This window comes from Anarhichas minor, unplaced genomic scaffold (assembly GCF_050575085.1).
Source record: "Anarhichas minor isolate MPS153535 unplaced genomic scaffold, ASM5057508v1 ptg000123l, whole genome shotgun sequence".
NCBI classification, from domain to species: Eukaryota; Metazoa; Chordata; class Actinopteri; order Perciformes; family Anarhichadidae; genus Anarhichas; species Anarhichas minor.
The window spans coordinates 522,501-541,636 of record NW_027466569.1 but is presented as its reverse complement, the minus strand read 5'-3'; the positions used below and the strand labels follow the sequence as shown (position 1 = coordinate 541,636).

Below are 19,136 nucleotides of genomic sequence, written 5' to 3'. Positions count from 1 at the left end.
CAGAAACATGCTCAGCTACCAGTTAAAGAAGTTACAGTGTTCAAGGGAGATCCACTTACCTACAGATCCTTTATCAGAGCTTTTGAACAAGCTATTGTAAGACTGAAATCCTGTGTTGATCAAGTATGACCACTAGTTGGCGCTGTTTACGGGGTTTGATGTGATGGGGAGGATGTGACGGGAGAAGGAGAGTAGAGAGAGAGAGTGTGATCTGACTTGGTGCAGTTCCGTGGAAGCTTGACTAAAGTTATGAGAAAAACCCAAAGCGTGTTGGACTGATTAATTCCTTTATCATACACCCACGACGCTTACACTGGTGGCAGCGGTGGGATGTGTCCTCTCGTGGAATATCGTCCATTGGGATTCTGCTCAACTTTGTGAGTAGCTGAAGCTAAAGGCTAACGGCAGCCACGCTACCCGCTAGCTTAGTTTAGCTTGAAATACAGTAAGCCAGCTAGCCATTACCACCTCCTTTGATTCCCCCCCCCCCGCTTGTTAGCTTCAAGTGAGTTTAGAAACCGTGTCGCGGTCATCTAATTCCGTCTGAAAGCTAAAGAAAAGAAGAGAGAAAACTCGTCATGTCTGATGATGAATCATTCCCCGCGGGTGAGCCGCGAGCCAGCACGAGCACAAGTGGAGCTCCAACGCAACTCAGAGCTCCTATGCTGAAACAAAGAGCCACTTGCAGACAGCTTTTGGCCAAAAAGACATAATTGCATCATTTCAAACATTCCCTAACGCCCGTCAAAGACTGCCTAATGAAGCAATGGAAGTTTATGCTGCCGATGTATGCAGGCTTGTCAAAGAAGCTTTTCCAGATTTTGAGCATAAAGCTTCAGAGTATATGAAAATGTCTCGCTTCATTGGTGGTCTGGATCAAGAGCTTCAAGTCAAGTGTCATGAAAGAGGAGTGAAAAGTTTCACCGAAGCTTTTGAAGTTGCCTCCCAAGATGAGCGTGCCCGCCAAGCAGCTAGATTGATAATGCCAATGTCTCCGGCTAATGTCGTTGTCAGAGATGTCGGCCCAGCATCGTCAGTAAATGCGGTACATGACAAAGACCCTGAACTCAGAAAAGCAGTCCAGAATCTGACTTCTAATGTAAAAGATTTAAGTCATGATCTGAGTGCATTGAAACTGAAGCTGGATGAGCAAAGCAGTGGGCGCCACTGGGAAAGGAACATGCAGGTGCGTCCTCGTAGATCTCCCTCACCTCATGGAAGGAGCCCAGATAGACCCACTAATGCATGGAGCTCAGGTTATGGAAATTCCCCATCCAGATATTCACGTTCCCATCAATTTTCTCCGGAACGCTATTCTCATGTAAACCGCCACCATCAGGACTTCACACGCAGGTAACCTGACAGGTACCGACAGCCTTACAGTGACACACACTACTCCGCCCATGCCTCTGGTCCTTTTGAGGAAAGGAGATGGAGGCAAACCTCACCCAGCAGACACCACTATGACTCTCGTCGTCGAAGCCCAAGTCCCTATTCCAAACGTGTCATTCCAAGAGTATGAGGACAAAGGCCAGCAGAGCCCCACCAAAACTGACTACAAAGATCATGGCAGATTTGAACAGGGAAACGGACACTAGCTGATGATGAGGGGCACTCATCAGCTACTTCTCTGGAAGCCCCAGAGGTCTGCCTCACTGAACAAAACGACAGCATCCGACAACAGACAACCCCTAGTGGTAGTACAGATATGACAAGGCCTGTGACTGAAACTGAGAACACTGGAAGTAAAGATTTCACCTCCTATATAAATGTAATTGTTGAGGGCACTGATATGCACATCATGCTAGATACAGGCTCCACTATTTCATTTATAAGTGAGCAGACCAAGATGTCAATACCTTCTCTTGCAAAAAGACCCATAAAAAAGAAGTTCATCATGTCACAAGCTGTGACTGGCCAAAGCTTGGATACATTGGGTATGGTAGATGTCACCTTTAAGCTAGGGTCTCAAACGAAGGCTTCATATTAGGCTGCGACTTTCTTACTCCTCACAGTGTTATTTTAGACATGGGGAGGGGGCTGTGCTATCTAGGTGATGAGGTTCAAGTGATGTCAAGTGTGGAAATCTGACAAATGCAGAAAGGTCCGACTTACACAACTTGCTCTCCTCTTACCATGATGTCTTCAGTAAAACCAGCACAGACTTTGGTAATACCGACATGGTCAAACACAAAATCCACACAAAAGATGCACTCCCAGTTAGGAAGCGTGCATATCGTACTTCCCCAAAAATGCAAACATTGATTCAATCACATGTAGAGGAGATGTTGGACAAAGGAATAGTGGAAGTGAGTCACAGCCCCTGGGCAGCACCTGTGGTAATGGTCAGAAAAAAAGATGGATCATGGCGTTTTTGTGTTGACTACAGAGGGTTGAATGCAGTCACAGTAAAAGATGCACATCCGTTGCCCAGAACAGACGACACCTTGGATGCACTCAGAGGTTCATCGGTGTTCAGCACGATGGATCTCTCTTCAGGTTATTGGCAAGTACAGCTTGAGGAACAGGACAAAGCAAAGACGGCTTTCACCACAAGCAGAGGACTTTACCAGTTTTGTATGATGCCCATGGGCTTGGTAAATGCACCCCCCACTTTCCAACATCTAATGCAGCTGGTGTTACAAGGTCTCTCATGGAAAATATGCCTAGTATACCTCGATGACATTATTGTATACAGCCCCAGTTTTTCTGTCCATCTTCAGCATTTGAGAGAGGTGTTGGATCGCCTCAGAGCCGCTAACCTTAAACTCAAACCCTCAAAATGCAGTTTTGCACAACAGGAAGTGACATTCTTGGGACACGTCGTCTCACCTGCAGGACTAAAACCTGACCCGAGAAACACTAACAAAGTGAGAGACTGGCCTGCACCTAAAAACCCGACTGAGGTCAGAGCATTTCTTGGGTTATGCTCATATTACCGGCGTTTCATTTATGAGTTTGCAAAAATGTCAGAGCCCCTGCATGCTCTCACTCAAAAAGGAAAGACATTCCTATGGACTGAAGTTGAACAGAGCGCATTTGACAGCCTCCGCCATGCTCTGTGTGACACTCCCATCCTCTCCTATCCAGATTTCTCACATGAGTTTCTGCTCTTCACAGATGCGTCCAGCACAGCCATTGGATGTGTTCTGTCTCAGGTGAATGCGGAAAACGTGGAAAATGTCATTGCTTATGGCAGTCGCATTTTGACAAAAACAGAGAAACATTGGTCTACATATGACAGGGAACTGTGGGCTATCATATGGTCCATCCGGCACTATCGCCAGTATTTGACAGGCCACCCCTTTCGCATCATCACAGACCACAAACCCCTTCTCTCCTTGAGGAAGATGGCTCTGGATTGTCATCCTACAGGTCGCAGGGCCAGGTGGGCTCTGGAAATTGACCCCTATGACTGGACAATTGAATACAGACAAGGGACTAAACACGCCAATGCTGACTCTATGTCCCATTGTCCTCTGACAGCTGAAGAAACCACCCCTATGGTTGCAGCCAATCAGGTGAGATGTGTTTCCATTCACACTCAAACAGACACAGCAGAGTCACTCTCATGCGCTCCAACCACTGAACTGGCATCCTGCTCAGAGTCTGCTCCCACGGCCTCACCTGCTGCGGACATAGTATCGCAGGTGCAGTCTGCATCACCTGATACTGCAGCGGTAACTATGGATAATTCACTCCTGAATATGAACAGACAGTGCCTCATCCAAGCTCAAACAGCTGATCCTGTGTTGCAAATAATCATCAACTGGGTGTTAACTGACAGTAGGCCGCCATTTTCGAACATTAAAGCAGCCTCACCTGAAATGACAGTACTGGAGAGACTTTCCTAAACTCCGCCTTGTTGATGGTCTCTTATGTCGCAAGGTCAGGCCTCCACCAGGTGACCCTGTTTTACAGACTGTAGTACCCAGTAGTTTACAGAAGGAGGTATTTCAAACATTACATGGACATTCACTCTCTGGCCATTACAGTGCGCAGAAGACACTGCAAGGGGCACAAGTCAGATGCTATTGGCCTCACATAAGCCGTGACATAACTCAATGGTGTCTTGAATGCACAGCCTGTGAAGCACGGCGACCACAAACACCACACCAACAGGCACCTATGCAAAACATAATCACATCTAGGCCTTTTGAGAAGATTGCAGCAGACCTGACAGAGTTGCCACTTACTCGCCGTGGTAATCGTTATGTACTTGTTGTAATGGACTATTTTACTAAGTACCTCAACTTGTATGCACTTCCTGACCAACGAGCAACCACTGTGGCTAAATGTTTGTTTGAAGATTACATCAGTCACCACGGTGTCCCTCAAAGTTTGCACACTGACCAAGGCCGTCAGTTTGACTCAGATCTTGTCAAAGACCTGTGTTCCCGCCTGGGAATACACAAAACACGGACATCCCCTTATCATGCTATGTCAGATGGAATGGTGGAAAGGGCAAACAGGACCATCAAGGACCAGTTGGCAAAATACCTATACACCAGAGGAGGTGAATGGACGACCACCTGCGACAAGTTGAGTTTGCATACAACACCACTGTTCACTCGTCCACCAAACACACGCCTTTCTCCCTGGCCCATGGTAGAGAAGCCCGTCTGCCTGCTGATCTCCTTCTTGGAGACTCCCCCGGAGTTTCAAATGCCACTCCGGGTACTCCAAGTGAATATGCCAATTCTGTATTAAAGAGACTGTGCGCGGCTTTTCACTCTGTTGCACAAAACATTGAGGCAGCAGGTGCTCAACAAAAGCACTACTATGATCGTCGGATGAAACACACAGCCTATGAGTCAGGTGACTTGGTGTGGGTTGACTTGCCAGCCCTTGCTAGACGAAAGCTGTCACCAAAGTGGTCAGGCCCTTTCAAAGTGCTACGAATGTTAGGCTCAGGCGGTGGTGACATTGGAGTGGACTATCAACTGTTGGACCAGCGAGACCCGAGAGCTAAGCCTAAGGTCATTCACTACAACCGCATGAAACATTATCGCTCCACCTGGTCAGCTGAAAGAAATCCACCCTCACCTTCAGGAGGGGCTGCAGCAGCAAACAGCTCAGGTCCTTCATTGCTTACTGCAATCTCCGGCTTCAGACCTTATGTTTACTGGAGTCCAGCCACACAGCGATGCTCTGTGCCGCCAGATAGGGCTCGGACTAATGTTTGTCCTCCGACTCAAGGAGCTGCCACTACCTTAACAGATGTGGAAGACAATACTGCCACAGGTTCTTCCAGTGAACCGGTGGGGCTGCCTTTTGATGGAGTAAGGACCAAGTCTGGCCGCTGTGTACGTCCCCCAGTACGTTATGGAACTGTTGTATGAACTTTTGCTTGTTCTTGCTGGCATACAGAAAGAAAGAAAGAAAGAAAAGAAAAAAAAGTATATATATATATGTATGCTGTTCTATTATTTGTTATGATCCTTGTTGTTTCTGTTTATTACTTACATCTGTTTATATTGGTGTTTAGTGTAAGTTGATAAGTGTACTTATAAATTCAGCTATTTTGAAACGAGGACGCTTCTTTTGTAAAGGGGGGAAGATGTGTAAGACTGAAATCCTGTGTTGATCAAGTATGACCACTAGTTGGTGCTGTTTACGGGGTTTGATGTGATGGGGAGGATGTGACGGGAGAAGGAGAGTAGAGAGAGAGAGTGTGATCTGACTTGGTGCGGTTCCGTGGAAGCTTGACTAAAGTTATGAGAAAAACCCAAAACGTGTTGGACTGATTAATTCCTTTATCATACACCCACGACGCTTACACTATTGAGCAGAAAACTGATAATGATCAAGACAAACTGTACTACTTGCAACAGTACACTGCAGGAGAACCGCAGGAACTCGTACGTAGCTGTAAGCACATGCCATCACAAAGAGGGTTCAAGGAAGCAAAACGAATGCTTCAGAAGAACTCTAGAGATGAGCTGATGATAGCAAGCGCTTACATTGACAAAGCATTAAAGTGGCCACAAATCAAAACTGAAGATGGGAAAGCACTGACTGCCTATGCTATTTTTCTGACTGGATGTCATAATACAATGGAAGATGTGGAGTTTATGGAGGAGATGGATAACCCCACAAATATGAGAATTGTGGTATCCAAATTGCCATATAAAATGAGAGAGAGGTGGCGCAATGTAGCATTTGACCTCAAGGAAAGTAGAGGACGCAGAGCAAGATTTGCCGATCTTGTTAACTTTATTGACCGTCGAGCAAAGATTGCTATGGACCCACTCTTTGGAGACTTCCAAGACAGACGCACATCTACGATAGACAAAAGCAAGGAAAAGGAGAAACTCTTCAAAAGTGGAATGAAAGGAAGCAGCTTCGCAACAAATGTGTCTGTGGAGAGGAAAAGGCCGGATACAGCACCAAGGCAGGCCAACCCGGCTGGAGCGGCTGGTGCCTTTGAGCCACCATGTCTTTTCTGTCAAAAGAATCACACATTGGAGTCTTGCATCAAAATTAAAGGGCTAACACACAAGGACCGTGTAGAATTCCTGAAAACAAAGGGAATATGCTTTGGATGCTTAACACGAGGGCATCTTAGCAAAACATGCAAGAAGAGGATGGTGTGCAAGCAGTGCTCACAGAAACACCCAGACATTCTTGACATAGCGAAGGAAGCTAATAGTAATGTCTCACCTACAGTGGAGGGTGAGGACAGCACTTCAAATGAAGAGGTCTCAGGAGCTCAGAACTTGGTTGAACAGGAAATAGTTGGCTATGCTGGGACACGGAACACAGAGTGTATGTTGTCGATTGTGCCAGTAAAAGTGAGATCCCGTAAAGGTGGAAGGTGTATAGAGACATATGCTTTTATAGATCACGGACGTACAGCCACGTTCTGTACGGACGAGCTTTGAAAAAGACTGAACATTAGAGGAAAACCAACTCAGATCTTATTGAGCACTATGGCTCAAAATAAACCTGGTGAACAGAGGCTAATCAACAGTCACATGCTCTCAGAATTGGAAGTGTGTGGCCTTGTAGACACAAGGTATGTCCAGCTACCCAAAGTCTTCACACACAGCAGTATCCCTGTTCAAAAGATAAACATTCCAGTTCAACAACATCTGCAAAAGTGGCCGTATCTGCATGAAGTAACCTTACCACACATTGATGCTGACGTAGGCCTTCTCATTGGGGCTAATAACCCAAAGGCAATGGAACCGTGGCACGTAATTAATAGTCAGGATGATGGGCCCTACGCTGTGAAGGCTGTCCTGGGCTGGATGGTGTGTGGACCTGTAAAGAACGAGACCACTGATTCCAAGATGGAGTCAGCTCATTACAGCGTGAACCGAATTTCAGTGGTGGAACTAGAACAACCAATGGTTCAGCAGTACAACACAGACCTTCCAGAACGTTGCTATGATGACAAGGAAGAGATGTCGCAAGAGGACAAGCAGTTTATGATGTGCAAAAGACAACAACGTTTGTGGATGGACATTACTGCATAAGACTTCCATTGAAACATGAAGAAGCTAACATGCCAAGTAACCGCTGTATGGCAATACAGCGAGCTGCCAGCCTAAAGAGAAAACTGAAAAAGAATGATGTATTTCGTGAAGACTACAAAGACTTCATGAAAAGCATACTGGATAAAGGCTACGCTGTTGAAGTCCCTGAAAAGCAGCTTGACCGTGATGACTACAGGGTCTGGTACGTCCCTCACCATGCGGTGTATCACCCAAAGAAAAAGAAAATTTGCGTTGTCTTTGACTGCACTGCTTCTTTTCAGGATGTGTCGTTGAATGGACAGTTATTGCAGGGACCTGATCAATACACTCATCGGTGCCTTACTGAGGTTCCGTGAGAATCCCATAGCCATAATGGCGGACATTGAATCGATGTTCTATCAGGTCAGAGTTCCAGAGACAGATGCAGACCTATTGAGATTTTTGTGGTGGCCAGACGGTGACCTGAGTGCACTGATAAAGGAGTATCGGATGGCAGTTCACCTTTTTGGAGCCACCTCGTCCCCCAGTGTTGCTTCTTATGCTTTGCGGAGAACAGCGGAGGATAGAAGAGACACAACAGACCCGGAAGCTGTTGAAACAGTTCTGAGAAACTTCTATGTAGATGACTGTTTAAAATCTACACCTACAGAGGAAGAAGCCGTTACCTTGGTGAAGAATCTGCGGGACTTGTGTGCCGAAGGAGGCTTTAACCTCACAAAATGGGTGAGCAATAGTAGAAAGGTCTTGTTATCCATCCCTGCAGAGCACCGAGGCAGCGAGCTAAAAGACCTTGATCTCACGCATGATGCCTTACCGACCGAACGAGCTCTTGGCGTACGGTGGAGCACAGAAGATGATACATTCACATACAGTATCAAGCTGCAGGATAAGCCAATGACCAGAAGAGGTATCCTCTCAGTCGTAAACTCCATCTATGATCCTCTTGGCTTTCTTGCTCCACTCATATTACCTGCCAAGCTTCTGTTAAGAGATCTTTGTAAAGGAAAACAAGAATGGGATGAAGAAATCAGTGCTTGTAAACCTAATCAATGGTGCAAATGGCTGGAAGACCTCATGCACCCCTCAGGCTATAGATGTGTGTTAAGCCTATGGGATTTGGACAGAAAGTGGAAGCACGGTTGCATCACTTTTCTGATGCCAGCGAGATTGCCTATGGCACAGCATCTTACCTTGTGCTGGTAAATGAGCAAGGCAAAACCCTTGAGCCAAGGAAACTTTGATCCACGTGACGGACAAAATAAAAATAATTACAGCACTCCATCAGCTGGGAACAGTTGTTGGCTGCAGAAGCGGAAATCATTCGACACAGCCAAAAACAATGGTTTTCTGAAGAAGTGAAGGCCCTCTATGATAGTGGGTCTGTCAAGAGAAATAGTCAGCTATACAAGCTTGACCCAACTTTGCAAGATGGCATCTTAAGAGTTGGAGGACGGCTGGATAAATCCACCATGACAGACAGTGCCAAACACCCAGCAATTCTGTCAAAAGATTCCAGAGTCGCCACCCTCATCTTGCTTGATCTTCATGAAAAGACTGGACATTGTGGGCGCAACTATATGCTCTCGCAGTTAAGACAAAAGTTTTGGATTCCGCAAGCAACCTCAGCCATCAGGAAGCTTATCTCAAAATGCACAGTCTGCAGGAGGCTCAAAGGCAGAGTGGGAGAGCAAAAAATGGCTAACCTGCCAGAAGATCGCCTGACACCAGATCAGCCACCTATAGAAATAGCAGACAGTCTCGACACCAGCTCTTGCATCAATGCCTTACGCCGTTTCATAAGTAGAAGAGGCCAGGTTTCCATCATGCGCTTTGACAACGGCACACATTTTGTTGGCGCAGAAAAGGAGTTACGAGAGGCCATTGAGAACCTGAACCAGTTACAGATTGAAAAAACTATGCAAAAGAAGGGCATAAAATGGATGTTCAACACCCCAGCTGCTTCCCACTAAGGAGGGGTTTGGGAGCGGCAGATTCGTACTGCACGTAGGATCCTTAACGCCCTTGTGAGAGAACAGACCCTCACTGACGACAACCTCCAAATGCTAATGTGTGAGGTTGAAAGTATCATTAATGGACTACCACTCACTAGCCCATCCGATGATCCATGTGACATGGAGCCTTTGACTCCCAATCATCTGCTACTGATGAAAGTGCAACCCAGCATGCCACCGGGAACATTCAACAAAGACGATCTGTATGCAAGGAGACGCTGGAGGCAAGTACAGTATCTCGCAGATCTATTTTGGACCAGATGGACTCGAGAATACTGACCTCTCCTCCAGGAGCGGCAAAAGTGGTCAAAGATGAAAAGAAACTTCAAGCATGGAGATGTGGTGCTACGAGTTGATAGTTCATCACCACAAAACACATGGATAATGGGAAGGATAATCCAAACCATACCTGACTCCAGTGGAACTGTACGCAGACCAAAACCAGCACGCTGGAGAGACCTGTATTTACTGTGTTTACTGCAAGAAGCAATGTGAACACAAGAAGATCAGAAAATGAAGAAATGTGAAGAAAAAGACTGATAAACGAGACTTAGATTTGCAGTATTTATGAATATTTATTTAGTTTGATATTTGATGGCTCTTTGAACTTAAGTTGTTTGATAATGTTTTAACCTTCATGCTTAACCATTAGGGGCCGGATATGTAAGAGCCAGAAGCTTATATATTAGTTAATTGGAATTTCGGGCTTATTAACCATTTAATTTCTGAAGTATGCTCATTGTGCAGGAACTAAAGATACGTAAATCATATTGAAAAGCATTTATGTTAATGATTGACACTCCCTTTTTTCTTGATTTAATGACGTCATGACGGCAGCCGGTGCAAAACCCGAAGAGCTGCATTAGACACGAGAGCATATAGTGTTTCTACCGTGTCACAGTATATATTATGTGTGTATTTAGTTAACGCTTTGTTGCGTAAAATAAAGACAAAACGAAAAGAATCAAACGATCTCCTGTGATTCGCGTAAGGAAATGAAGTCACTGTGTCTGCAGCTCATTTGCGGCTTAATAACGAACAACACCGACGGAACGCCGCTACAAGAGACAAGAGACAGATGAGGACGAGAGACAAGAGACAGATGAGGACGACGAGAGACAAGAGACAGATGAGGACGACGAGAGACAAGAGATAGATGATGAGAGACAAGATACAGACGATGAGGACGAGAGACAAGAGACAGACAGTGAGGACGAGAGACAAGAGACAGATGATGAGAAGACATCTGTAGTGACAGTCAGACTGTGAACACATGAAGAAGAACTCAAACAGACTTCCTGTCAGTGTCTCATTGGTTCTTTGTTTGGGACTATTTTCAGCGGCGGATGGATCCACATTGACTGCTCTGTATGTGTGAGGAGATGAAAGGTTCTAATGATGTCACATCTGATATAACTGAGTTTAAACATGTGTTTTAGATGAGTCATCATCTCATCTCTTCTCTGATTGATCGGTTGATGTGTTACAGGTTTATTTCACATATTGTTGACGAGTGTACATGACCCCGACACTGAGCTATCCATCATGTCAACATCAAGGTCTGCTGCTGCCACACACACACACACACACACACACACACACACACACACACACACACACACACACACACACTCCTCCCCCTCACCAGATGAACATTTAGCTGCTCAGCGTGAACACTAGATCACTAAACGTGGATTCATCCGCCGCTGAAAATAGCCCCAAACAAAGTCTCTGTTTAATGAAACGCTTCAGAGGAGACAGGAAGTCCTGAGGGACGGCGCAACAGAGTCTGAACATTTCCAAAGACAAACGGGTCCATGGAGATTTTATGAACAGAGAGACCTGGACTGAATGGAGTCTCTGTGACACGAACACGAACTTTAATAAACAGAATATAAAGCAGATTATTGTCCTGAAGATCAAACACAGAGAGAGAGAGAGAGAGAGATGGTCTAGTCTGGTCTGGTTTAGTCTAGTCTGGTTTAGTCTAGTCTGGTCTAGTCTAGTCTGGTTTAGTCTAGTCTGGTCTAGTTTAGTCTAGTCTGGTTTAGTCTAGTCTAGTCTAGTCTGGTTTAGTCTAGTCTGGTCTAGTTTAGTCTAGTCTGGTTTAGTCTAGTCTGGTCTGGTCTAGTCTAGTCTGGTTTAGTCTAGTGTGGTCTGGTATAGTCTAGTTTAGTCTAGACTGGTTTAGTCTAGTTTGGTCTGGCCTGGTTTAGTCTAGTCTGGTTTAGTCTAGTCTGGTTTAGTCTGGTCTGGTTTAGTCTAGTCTGGTTTAGTCTGGTCTGGTTTAGTCTAGTTTAGTCTAGTCTGGTTTAGTCTAGTCTAGTTTAGTCTAGTCTGGTTTTGTCTAGTCTAGTCTGGTTTAGTCTAGTCTGGTCTGGTTTAGTCTAGTCTGGTCTAGTCTGGTTTAGTCTAGTCTAGTCTGGTCTAGTCTGGTCTGGTTTAGTCTAGTCTAGTCTGGTTTAGTCTAGTCTGCTCTGGTCTAGTCTGGTCTGGTTTAGTCTAGTCTAGTCTGGTTTAGTCTAGTCTGGCTTAGTCTAGTCTAGTCTGGTCTGGTTTAGTCTAGTCTGGTTTAGTCTAGTCTGGTCTGGTTTAGTCTAGTCTGGTTTAGTCTAGTCTGGTTTAGTCTGGTTTAGTCTAGTCTAGTCTGCTCTGGTCTAGCCTGGTCTGGTCTAGTCTGGTTTAGTCTAGTCTAGTCTGCTCTGGTCTAGCCTGCTCTGGTCTAGCCTGGTCTGGTCTGGCCTGGTCTGATTTTACAGGATCAGACTGTTTCTTAAGTTGTTTCACTATAAATCCGACTTCTTCTTCTGCTATGAAAGAAATATGAATTATTTATTTATTTATGAGGACGAATGAAAAGATGTTTTATTAGATAAGAGACTCACTCTGTCTTGACATCATCATAAACTTTATTCATGTTTGAATTTAAAGGTTATTATATTAACAATAAATTATTATTTATTTGTTTTATAAATAGAATAACTTAACTTAATCTGATTTATGAAATAGAAAACCAGTCCAGGATCTACAGGAGGTCCACTGTAGCTACTGGTCTACTTCTGTAACCAGTACCTGACAGAGACCAGTATCACAGACCAGTACCTGACAGAGACCAGTATCACAGACCAGTACCTATCAAAGACCAGTATCACAGACCAGTACCTGACAGAGACCAGTATCACAGACCAGTACCTGGCAGAGACCAGTATCACAGACCAGTACCTATCAAAGACCAGTATCACAGACCAGTACCTGACAGAGACCAGTATCACAGACCAGTACCTGACAGAGACCAGTACCGGAGACCAGTACCTATCAGAGACCAGTACCAGAGACCAGCACCTGTCTCCAGTCTTTCTTCCTTTTTTCTTTTTTTTAAGAACTCATCAGACTTTTTCCTTCCCCCACTCATCAAACGTCAGGTTTACATCCAGAACTCGGATCCTGGTCCGACTCCCGGTCTGGTTCTGGTTCCAGTACTTAGACCAGTATACAGGTACCGGTCTGAGTACTGGTCCGGTAGTAAACCACACACACACATAGAGGACTTACAGATCTTGGCCACACTGGCCACCAGGAGCCAGGTGGCGATGACGTAGGGGGTCTGGACGTAGCTCCACTCAAACTGGACCACTCGGTACCCCTCCTCCTCCTCTCCGGTACCGGACAGGTCTGCAGCGGTGACGGTGACGGTCATGAGCAGCAGCGTCATCATACCGAGCGGCTTCATGTTCTCCCGGAGCTTTCAGCGGGACCACATCCTCCAGATCTCCTCCACACCTCCTTATATACCCACACGGAGCCGAGGAGGGAGGCCGGCGGCCGGTTTACAACATCAACACACTCCGGTCACCCGGAGGAGGAGGAGGAGGAGACACCGGGAACATGTGACCCTAACCCGGTTTAAAGAGACGGAGACCTGCAGGTAGAGGAGCCGGTACCGAGGGTCCGTGTAGTAATACTACTATCATTATACTAATACTACCATCACTATACTAATACTACTGTAGCAATACTACTATCACTATTCTAATACTACTGTAGTAATACTACTATCATAATACTAATACTACTATCACTATACTAATACTACTGTAGTAATACTATCACTATACTAATGCTACTGTAGTAATACTAATGCTACTGTAGTAATACTACTATCATTATACTAATACTACCATCACTATACTAATACTACTGTAGGAATACTACTATCACTATACTAATACTACTGTAGTAATACTACTATCACTATACTAATGCTACCATCACTATACTAATACTACCATCACTATACTAATACTACTGTAGCAATACTACTATCACTATACTAATACTACTGTAGTAATACTACTATCACTATACTAATACTACTGTAGTAATACTACTATCATTATACTAATACTACCATCACTATACTAATACTACTGTAGGAATACTACTATCATTATACTAATACTACCATCACTATACTAATACTACTGTAGGAATACTACTATCACTATACTAATACTACTGTAGTAATACTACTATCACTATACTAATGCTACCATCACTATACTAATACTACCATCACTATACTAATACTACTGTAGCAATACTACTATCACTATACTAATACTACTGTAGTAATACTACTATCACTATACTAATACTACTGTAGTAATACTACTATCATTATACTAATACTACCATCACTATACTAATACTACTGTAGGAATACTACTATCACTATACTAATACTACTGTAGGAATACTACTATCACTATACTAATACTACCATCACTATACTAATACTACCATCACTATACTAATACTACTGTAGCAATACTACTATCACTATTCTAATACTACTGTAGTAATACTACTATCATTATACTAATACTATCACTATACTAATACTACTGTAGTAATACTACTATCATTATACTAATACTACTATCACTATACTAATACTACCATCACTATACTAATACTACTGTAGCAATACTACTATCACTATTCTAATACTACTGTAGTAATACTACTATCATTATACTAATACTATCACTATACTAATACTACTGTAGTAATACTACTATCACTATACTAATACTACTGATAGTACTCATACTGATACTACTACTACTACTACTGATATACTACTTCTACAAATAACAAAAATTAAAACAAGAATTGTCACCATATTATTTTTTAATCATAATCATGTCGTAATAATTTAAATATTAATATTTCAGTATTTAGGATCTTTGTTTTATAAATATTCTATACATTTCTCAAACAAAACGTAGAACTTTTAAAATCCAAATGTTTTTTAATAAATATTAAAATCAATAATCAGAAAATAAAGTGTCAAAGAAATGTAGTTTTATTTATATTATGCATTTCTTATATGATCGTATGTTTCATGTCTTATTCATATTTATAATTTTATTGTGTATTTATTTTATTATTTAACATGTTAATGTTCATCTTATTTATTGTACATTATTTAATAATAATTACATGAAATTCACTTTTGTCTTTATCCTGTTTTTCAAGCTGTGATGTCAGATTATAATTTTGTTTTATTAATTATTATAACTACAAACTACACAAATAAAGGCTTTCATCAAGTTTTCAGAAGTTTTATTCAAAACATCTTTTACTTTATAACATCTTGTTCAGACTAATAAAGATTGATTGAATTCTGAGACACTGAAGTCTTAAAACTTCATAAATAAATGAAAACTCTGTCGCTGTTTATTCAAAACTTTATTAATAAAACAATCTATAAAGTAAAATGTTCATCTCGTTAACTTAAAACCTGAAGTCAGCAGAAGAGGAAACAACAACAAACACCTCAAAGTGAACTGTAGAGAAATAACTAATCTGTGAACATCACCCCCCCCCCCCCGTGCGTGGGTGTGAGAGTGTGCGCGCGCGCGCGCGCGTGTGTGTGTGAGAGAGTGAGAGTGTGCACGCATGTGTGTGACCTCACTGTGAGCATCAGGTGAGAAGAGTTTGAACACATTTAAAACTGCAGAAGAAGATCATGTGGGGTTTGATCAAAAGAAGAGGAACTAAATGGACCAGTTCGTTTGTGTCGTTCGTTTGTGTCGTCTCAGAGCTGAACGTCTCTTTAGTTTGTCTGAAACATGTCGACATTAATATTAATAAACTCATGACGTCACTAAAGTTAAACACTGATCGTCCTCCTGAAGGAGACCCGTCCTCGTGTCTCTCAGCTGGTCTGGGACCAGGTCTGGGATCAGACCCGGTCTGCCGTCTTGCTGTTGAGTCCCAGAGCCTGAACCACGTCCAGACTGAGCCCGCTCTTCAGAGTCCTCCTCACTGAAACACACACACATATTATTATTATTATTAAATATCATGTTTATATGTAGAATACATGATCCTTTACTCCAGGTCTCTATAGGATCTATCTGGACCAGGTCTGGGTCTGGGTTCAGACTGATGTGTATCTGCTCACCGAGGATTTATTGAGGAAGTGAAAAAAGAGATATGAGTCTGTCTGTTATGGACACAGAGAGTCTGAACCAGACTAAACCGGCTGAGGGGACAGAGACTCATGCTGGTTCTGGATCAGACCTGCAAGGGGTGGGGAGGGGAGCATCTCAAGTCCAGGTCTTCTTAAAAAAAAAAAAAAGAGCCAAAAAAATACTCTTTTCTTGTCTTTTGTATCGAGCACTTTCTTAACATTCAGACTCAGAGTCTGATTCCGAATGAGATCCACATCGGGACGCATACTCACATGACTTCCTGTTCATGCGGGACCGCTTGCGGGTCTTGGGACTGGACGGTCTGTCTGAGGGGTTCTGGGTCACGGACTTGACCAGTCGGTCCATTATCTCGTCCGTGGCGTCATCCTGGGAGACGGTCCCGTCTTCTCTGGCTACGAACATCTGGGACGGACTCAAACTGCCGAGACCTGAGGACCAGGACCAGAGACAGAATCAGAACCATATCCCACAGAACCATGAAGAGGACATGAGGAGGACAAGGAGGACAGTGTTGAGGTCCTGGTCCAGAGTCCTGGAGGAGGAACTAGACTTACTGCGGACGGCTCTGGAGCGTCTCAGGCCTCTCTGGTCCACAGTCAGACTGTCGGTGCTGATCAGCAGGTTCTTCATGTTCTCATGCTCCTCCTGACCAGGCTCCGCCTCTGGGGAGATGGGGGAGGAGCCATCCTCCTGAGGCACCGCCCCCGAAAACTTCTCAGTCTGAGAGGAAGAGGAGGACGAAAAAGAGGAAGAGAAGAGGAGGAGGAAGAATAAAGGGATTACTAATGATTAATACATGTTTTTAACATCACAATAGAGACAGAACCCGATCCAGGATCACGTGGTCCCGATCCAGGATCACGTGGTCCCGATCCAGGATCACGTGGTCCATCCTCTGCTTTGTCCTCATTACCTCGGTGATCATCTTGCCCCTGGTCTTGGTCCTCTCTCTGTGAGTGGCTCGTTTCTGTTTGAGGGTCAGGACCCGTTCTCTGGTGGTCCGGTACTCCAGAGAGAACTCACTGATGATCCGACAGAAACTGGTCACTCTGATGTCCCTCACCGAGGACGACGGCTGACCCAGGAACAGCAGGAAGGAGTGGAACCTGGAGGAGGAAGGTTCTCTCTGTCAGTCTGGTCCAAACAGTATGAAAGTGTCTTTGTGTCTCTGTCCCCATGTGTCTCAGGTGTGTGTCTCTGTCCCCATGTGTCTCAGGTGTGTGTCTCTGTCCCTATGTGTCTCATGTGTGTGTCTCTGTCCCTATGTGTTTCATGCGTCTGTGTCTCAGTGTCCCACCTGTTGATGACCCTCCTGTGGACCACCTTGAGGATGATGATCCTCTGTGTACAGTCCTTCAGGAAGTCCGTCAACTTGTTCTTCAGCAACGCCTTCATCTCATGTTTGGTCACCACCTTCAGGTTGTCCCATGATGCTTTGCAGCGTCTCTCCAGCTGCACCAGGTTCTCTGACAGCAGCTCAAAGTCTACCTGGAGGAGACAGAGACACTCACCTGGTGAGCAGCTGGACAATCAGGACGGAACAAACGGATTTATTTACTAAAATTGGAAACTGTACTTTGGAGGAGCGGGTGATGGCGGGGACCTCCGAGTAGACGTCTGAGGATTCTGGGTAATTTTCCAGCAGCAGGCTGCAGGTGTGATGCAGCAGAGACTGACGGTGGACCGTGTCCTTCACCTCCACCACCTTCTCCAGATAACCCAGCTCAAAGCCTTTAGCCTGCACGCGCACACACACACACACACACACACACACTGATCTCCAATCTGTGTTTGGAGGAACAACAGGTTCATCTGAACCAGCCCAGCTGATCTGCAGTCTGCTCCAGATAACGTCCTGATAACTAGATATGAAGATCAGATTTCATTTCATACACAAACAGCAGCTTCAGAAGGACAGAAGACAGAAGGACACGTCTTCTGTCTTCTGTCCTTCATGTGTGAACGTCACTGGAGCTTTAGAGGGTGATGTAAAGGATTGTATATACAGTACAGATACGTATACACATGCATACACACACGTACGTACACGTATACACACACGTACACACACGTATTAGGGGTGGGAATCACCAGAGGTCCCGTGATATGATATTATCACGATACTTAGGTCACGATACTGCGATATTATCACGATACTGCGATATTCTGAGTATTGCGATTTATTACTTTTTTCAACTTCAAATTATGTCCCCAAAGGAAAACTGTGTCAACATGTTTTATCTAATAAGATAAAGTTTTCAGTCTGTTCATCTCACTTCAATCATTTTTATTGCAGCAGAATATGATTGTCAAGCAGACAGACTGACCAACAATGTCATAAATGTTGCATGAACCTGACAAACTGAACTGTTTGTATTACTACATAGTCCAACTTAACTAAATGCAAACGTGTGGACTCAGTATATGAACTATAACTTATATAAGTGGGATATAAGAGTTGTATAACTCAGTATAACTTGCGATGCGTGGACGTCGAGGGCAGAGAGACAGTTATGCGCTGCACTCTCCCCATGAGCCTGGCTGCTGGTGGCAGATTTAACCGCGTTGTGAGGCCAGATTGAGTGTGTGAGCGAAACACTTCACATGCAGGAATCCCGCTAACTGAACGGCAACGCCCACATTAGAAGCGTTGTTACAACCACCAGGGTTTTGTCGGCAATCCCCCATCTTGTGCTGCATTTAGCAGGAGGTCTGTAATGTTTACCCCGGTGTGACTTACGTGTACTGCTCTAGTTTGGAGAACGTGAGACAGCAGTCACCAGTCCCCTGAGATATTGTGCTGTTATAGTCACAGAGGAATCCACTGCGCTTGACCTCCACGCATCGCAAGTTAATGCAACTCTTTCTGCTGTACTCAAAGACTCAACGTTAAGCTTCACTTCTCTGTAGAGCTTGGGCACTGATGTGTCGGTGAAAAAACGCCACGACGGTGTCACATCCATGTCCTTCTTCCCTTCCTTGTTAAAAAATCCAAAATAAGTCCAGATGTCTGATTTAAACGCGGACGGCGTATTTCTGATTTCTTTCTCCGATGTCTCCATCTTTGTTTTGACCAACTTCCTACCAATCACGCTGACCCGGCACCTCTCCTGACCTCACCAGAAAACAACTCAGCACCA

At 44.3% G+C, this 19,136-nt stretch overlaps 2 protein-coding genes across 2 annotated transcripts in view; both read right to left on the bottom strand.

The window, feature by feature from the left end:
- slc9a5 (solute carrier family 9 member A5) overlaps nt 1–13,223 on the bottom strand; it is a 52,366-nt gene extending 39,143 nt beyond the window's left edge. Inside the window, exon 1 of the mRNA XM_076083165.1 lies at nt 13,046–13,223. Coding sequence (XP_075939280.1) covers nt 13,046–13,223 — 178 coding nt within the window. The remainder of the gene's footprint in view (nt 1–13,045) is intronic.
- A 2,005-nt stretch (nt 13,224–15,228) lies between these two features.
- Nucleotides 15,229–19,136, bottom strand: part of fhod1 (formin homology 2 domain containing 1) — a 44,385-nt gene continuing 40,477 nt past the window's right edge. Inside the window, exons 21-26 of the mRNA XM_076083159.1 lie at nt 17,573–17,734; nt 17,294–17,484; nt 16,910–17,102; nt 16,551–16,716; nt 16,248–16,424; nt 15,229–15,826 (exon numbers count right to left, since the gene is read on the bottom strand). Coding sequence (XP_075939274.1) covers nt 15,744–15,826; nt 16,248–16,424; nt 16,551–16,716; nt 16,910–17,102; nt 17,294–17,484; nt 17,573–17,734 — 972 coding nt within the window. The 3' untranslated portion in view covers nt 15,229–15,743. The remainder of the gene's footprint in view (nt 15,827–16,247; nt 16,425–16,550; nt 16,717–16,909; nt 17,103–17,293; nt 17,485–17,572; nt 17,735–19,136) is intronic.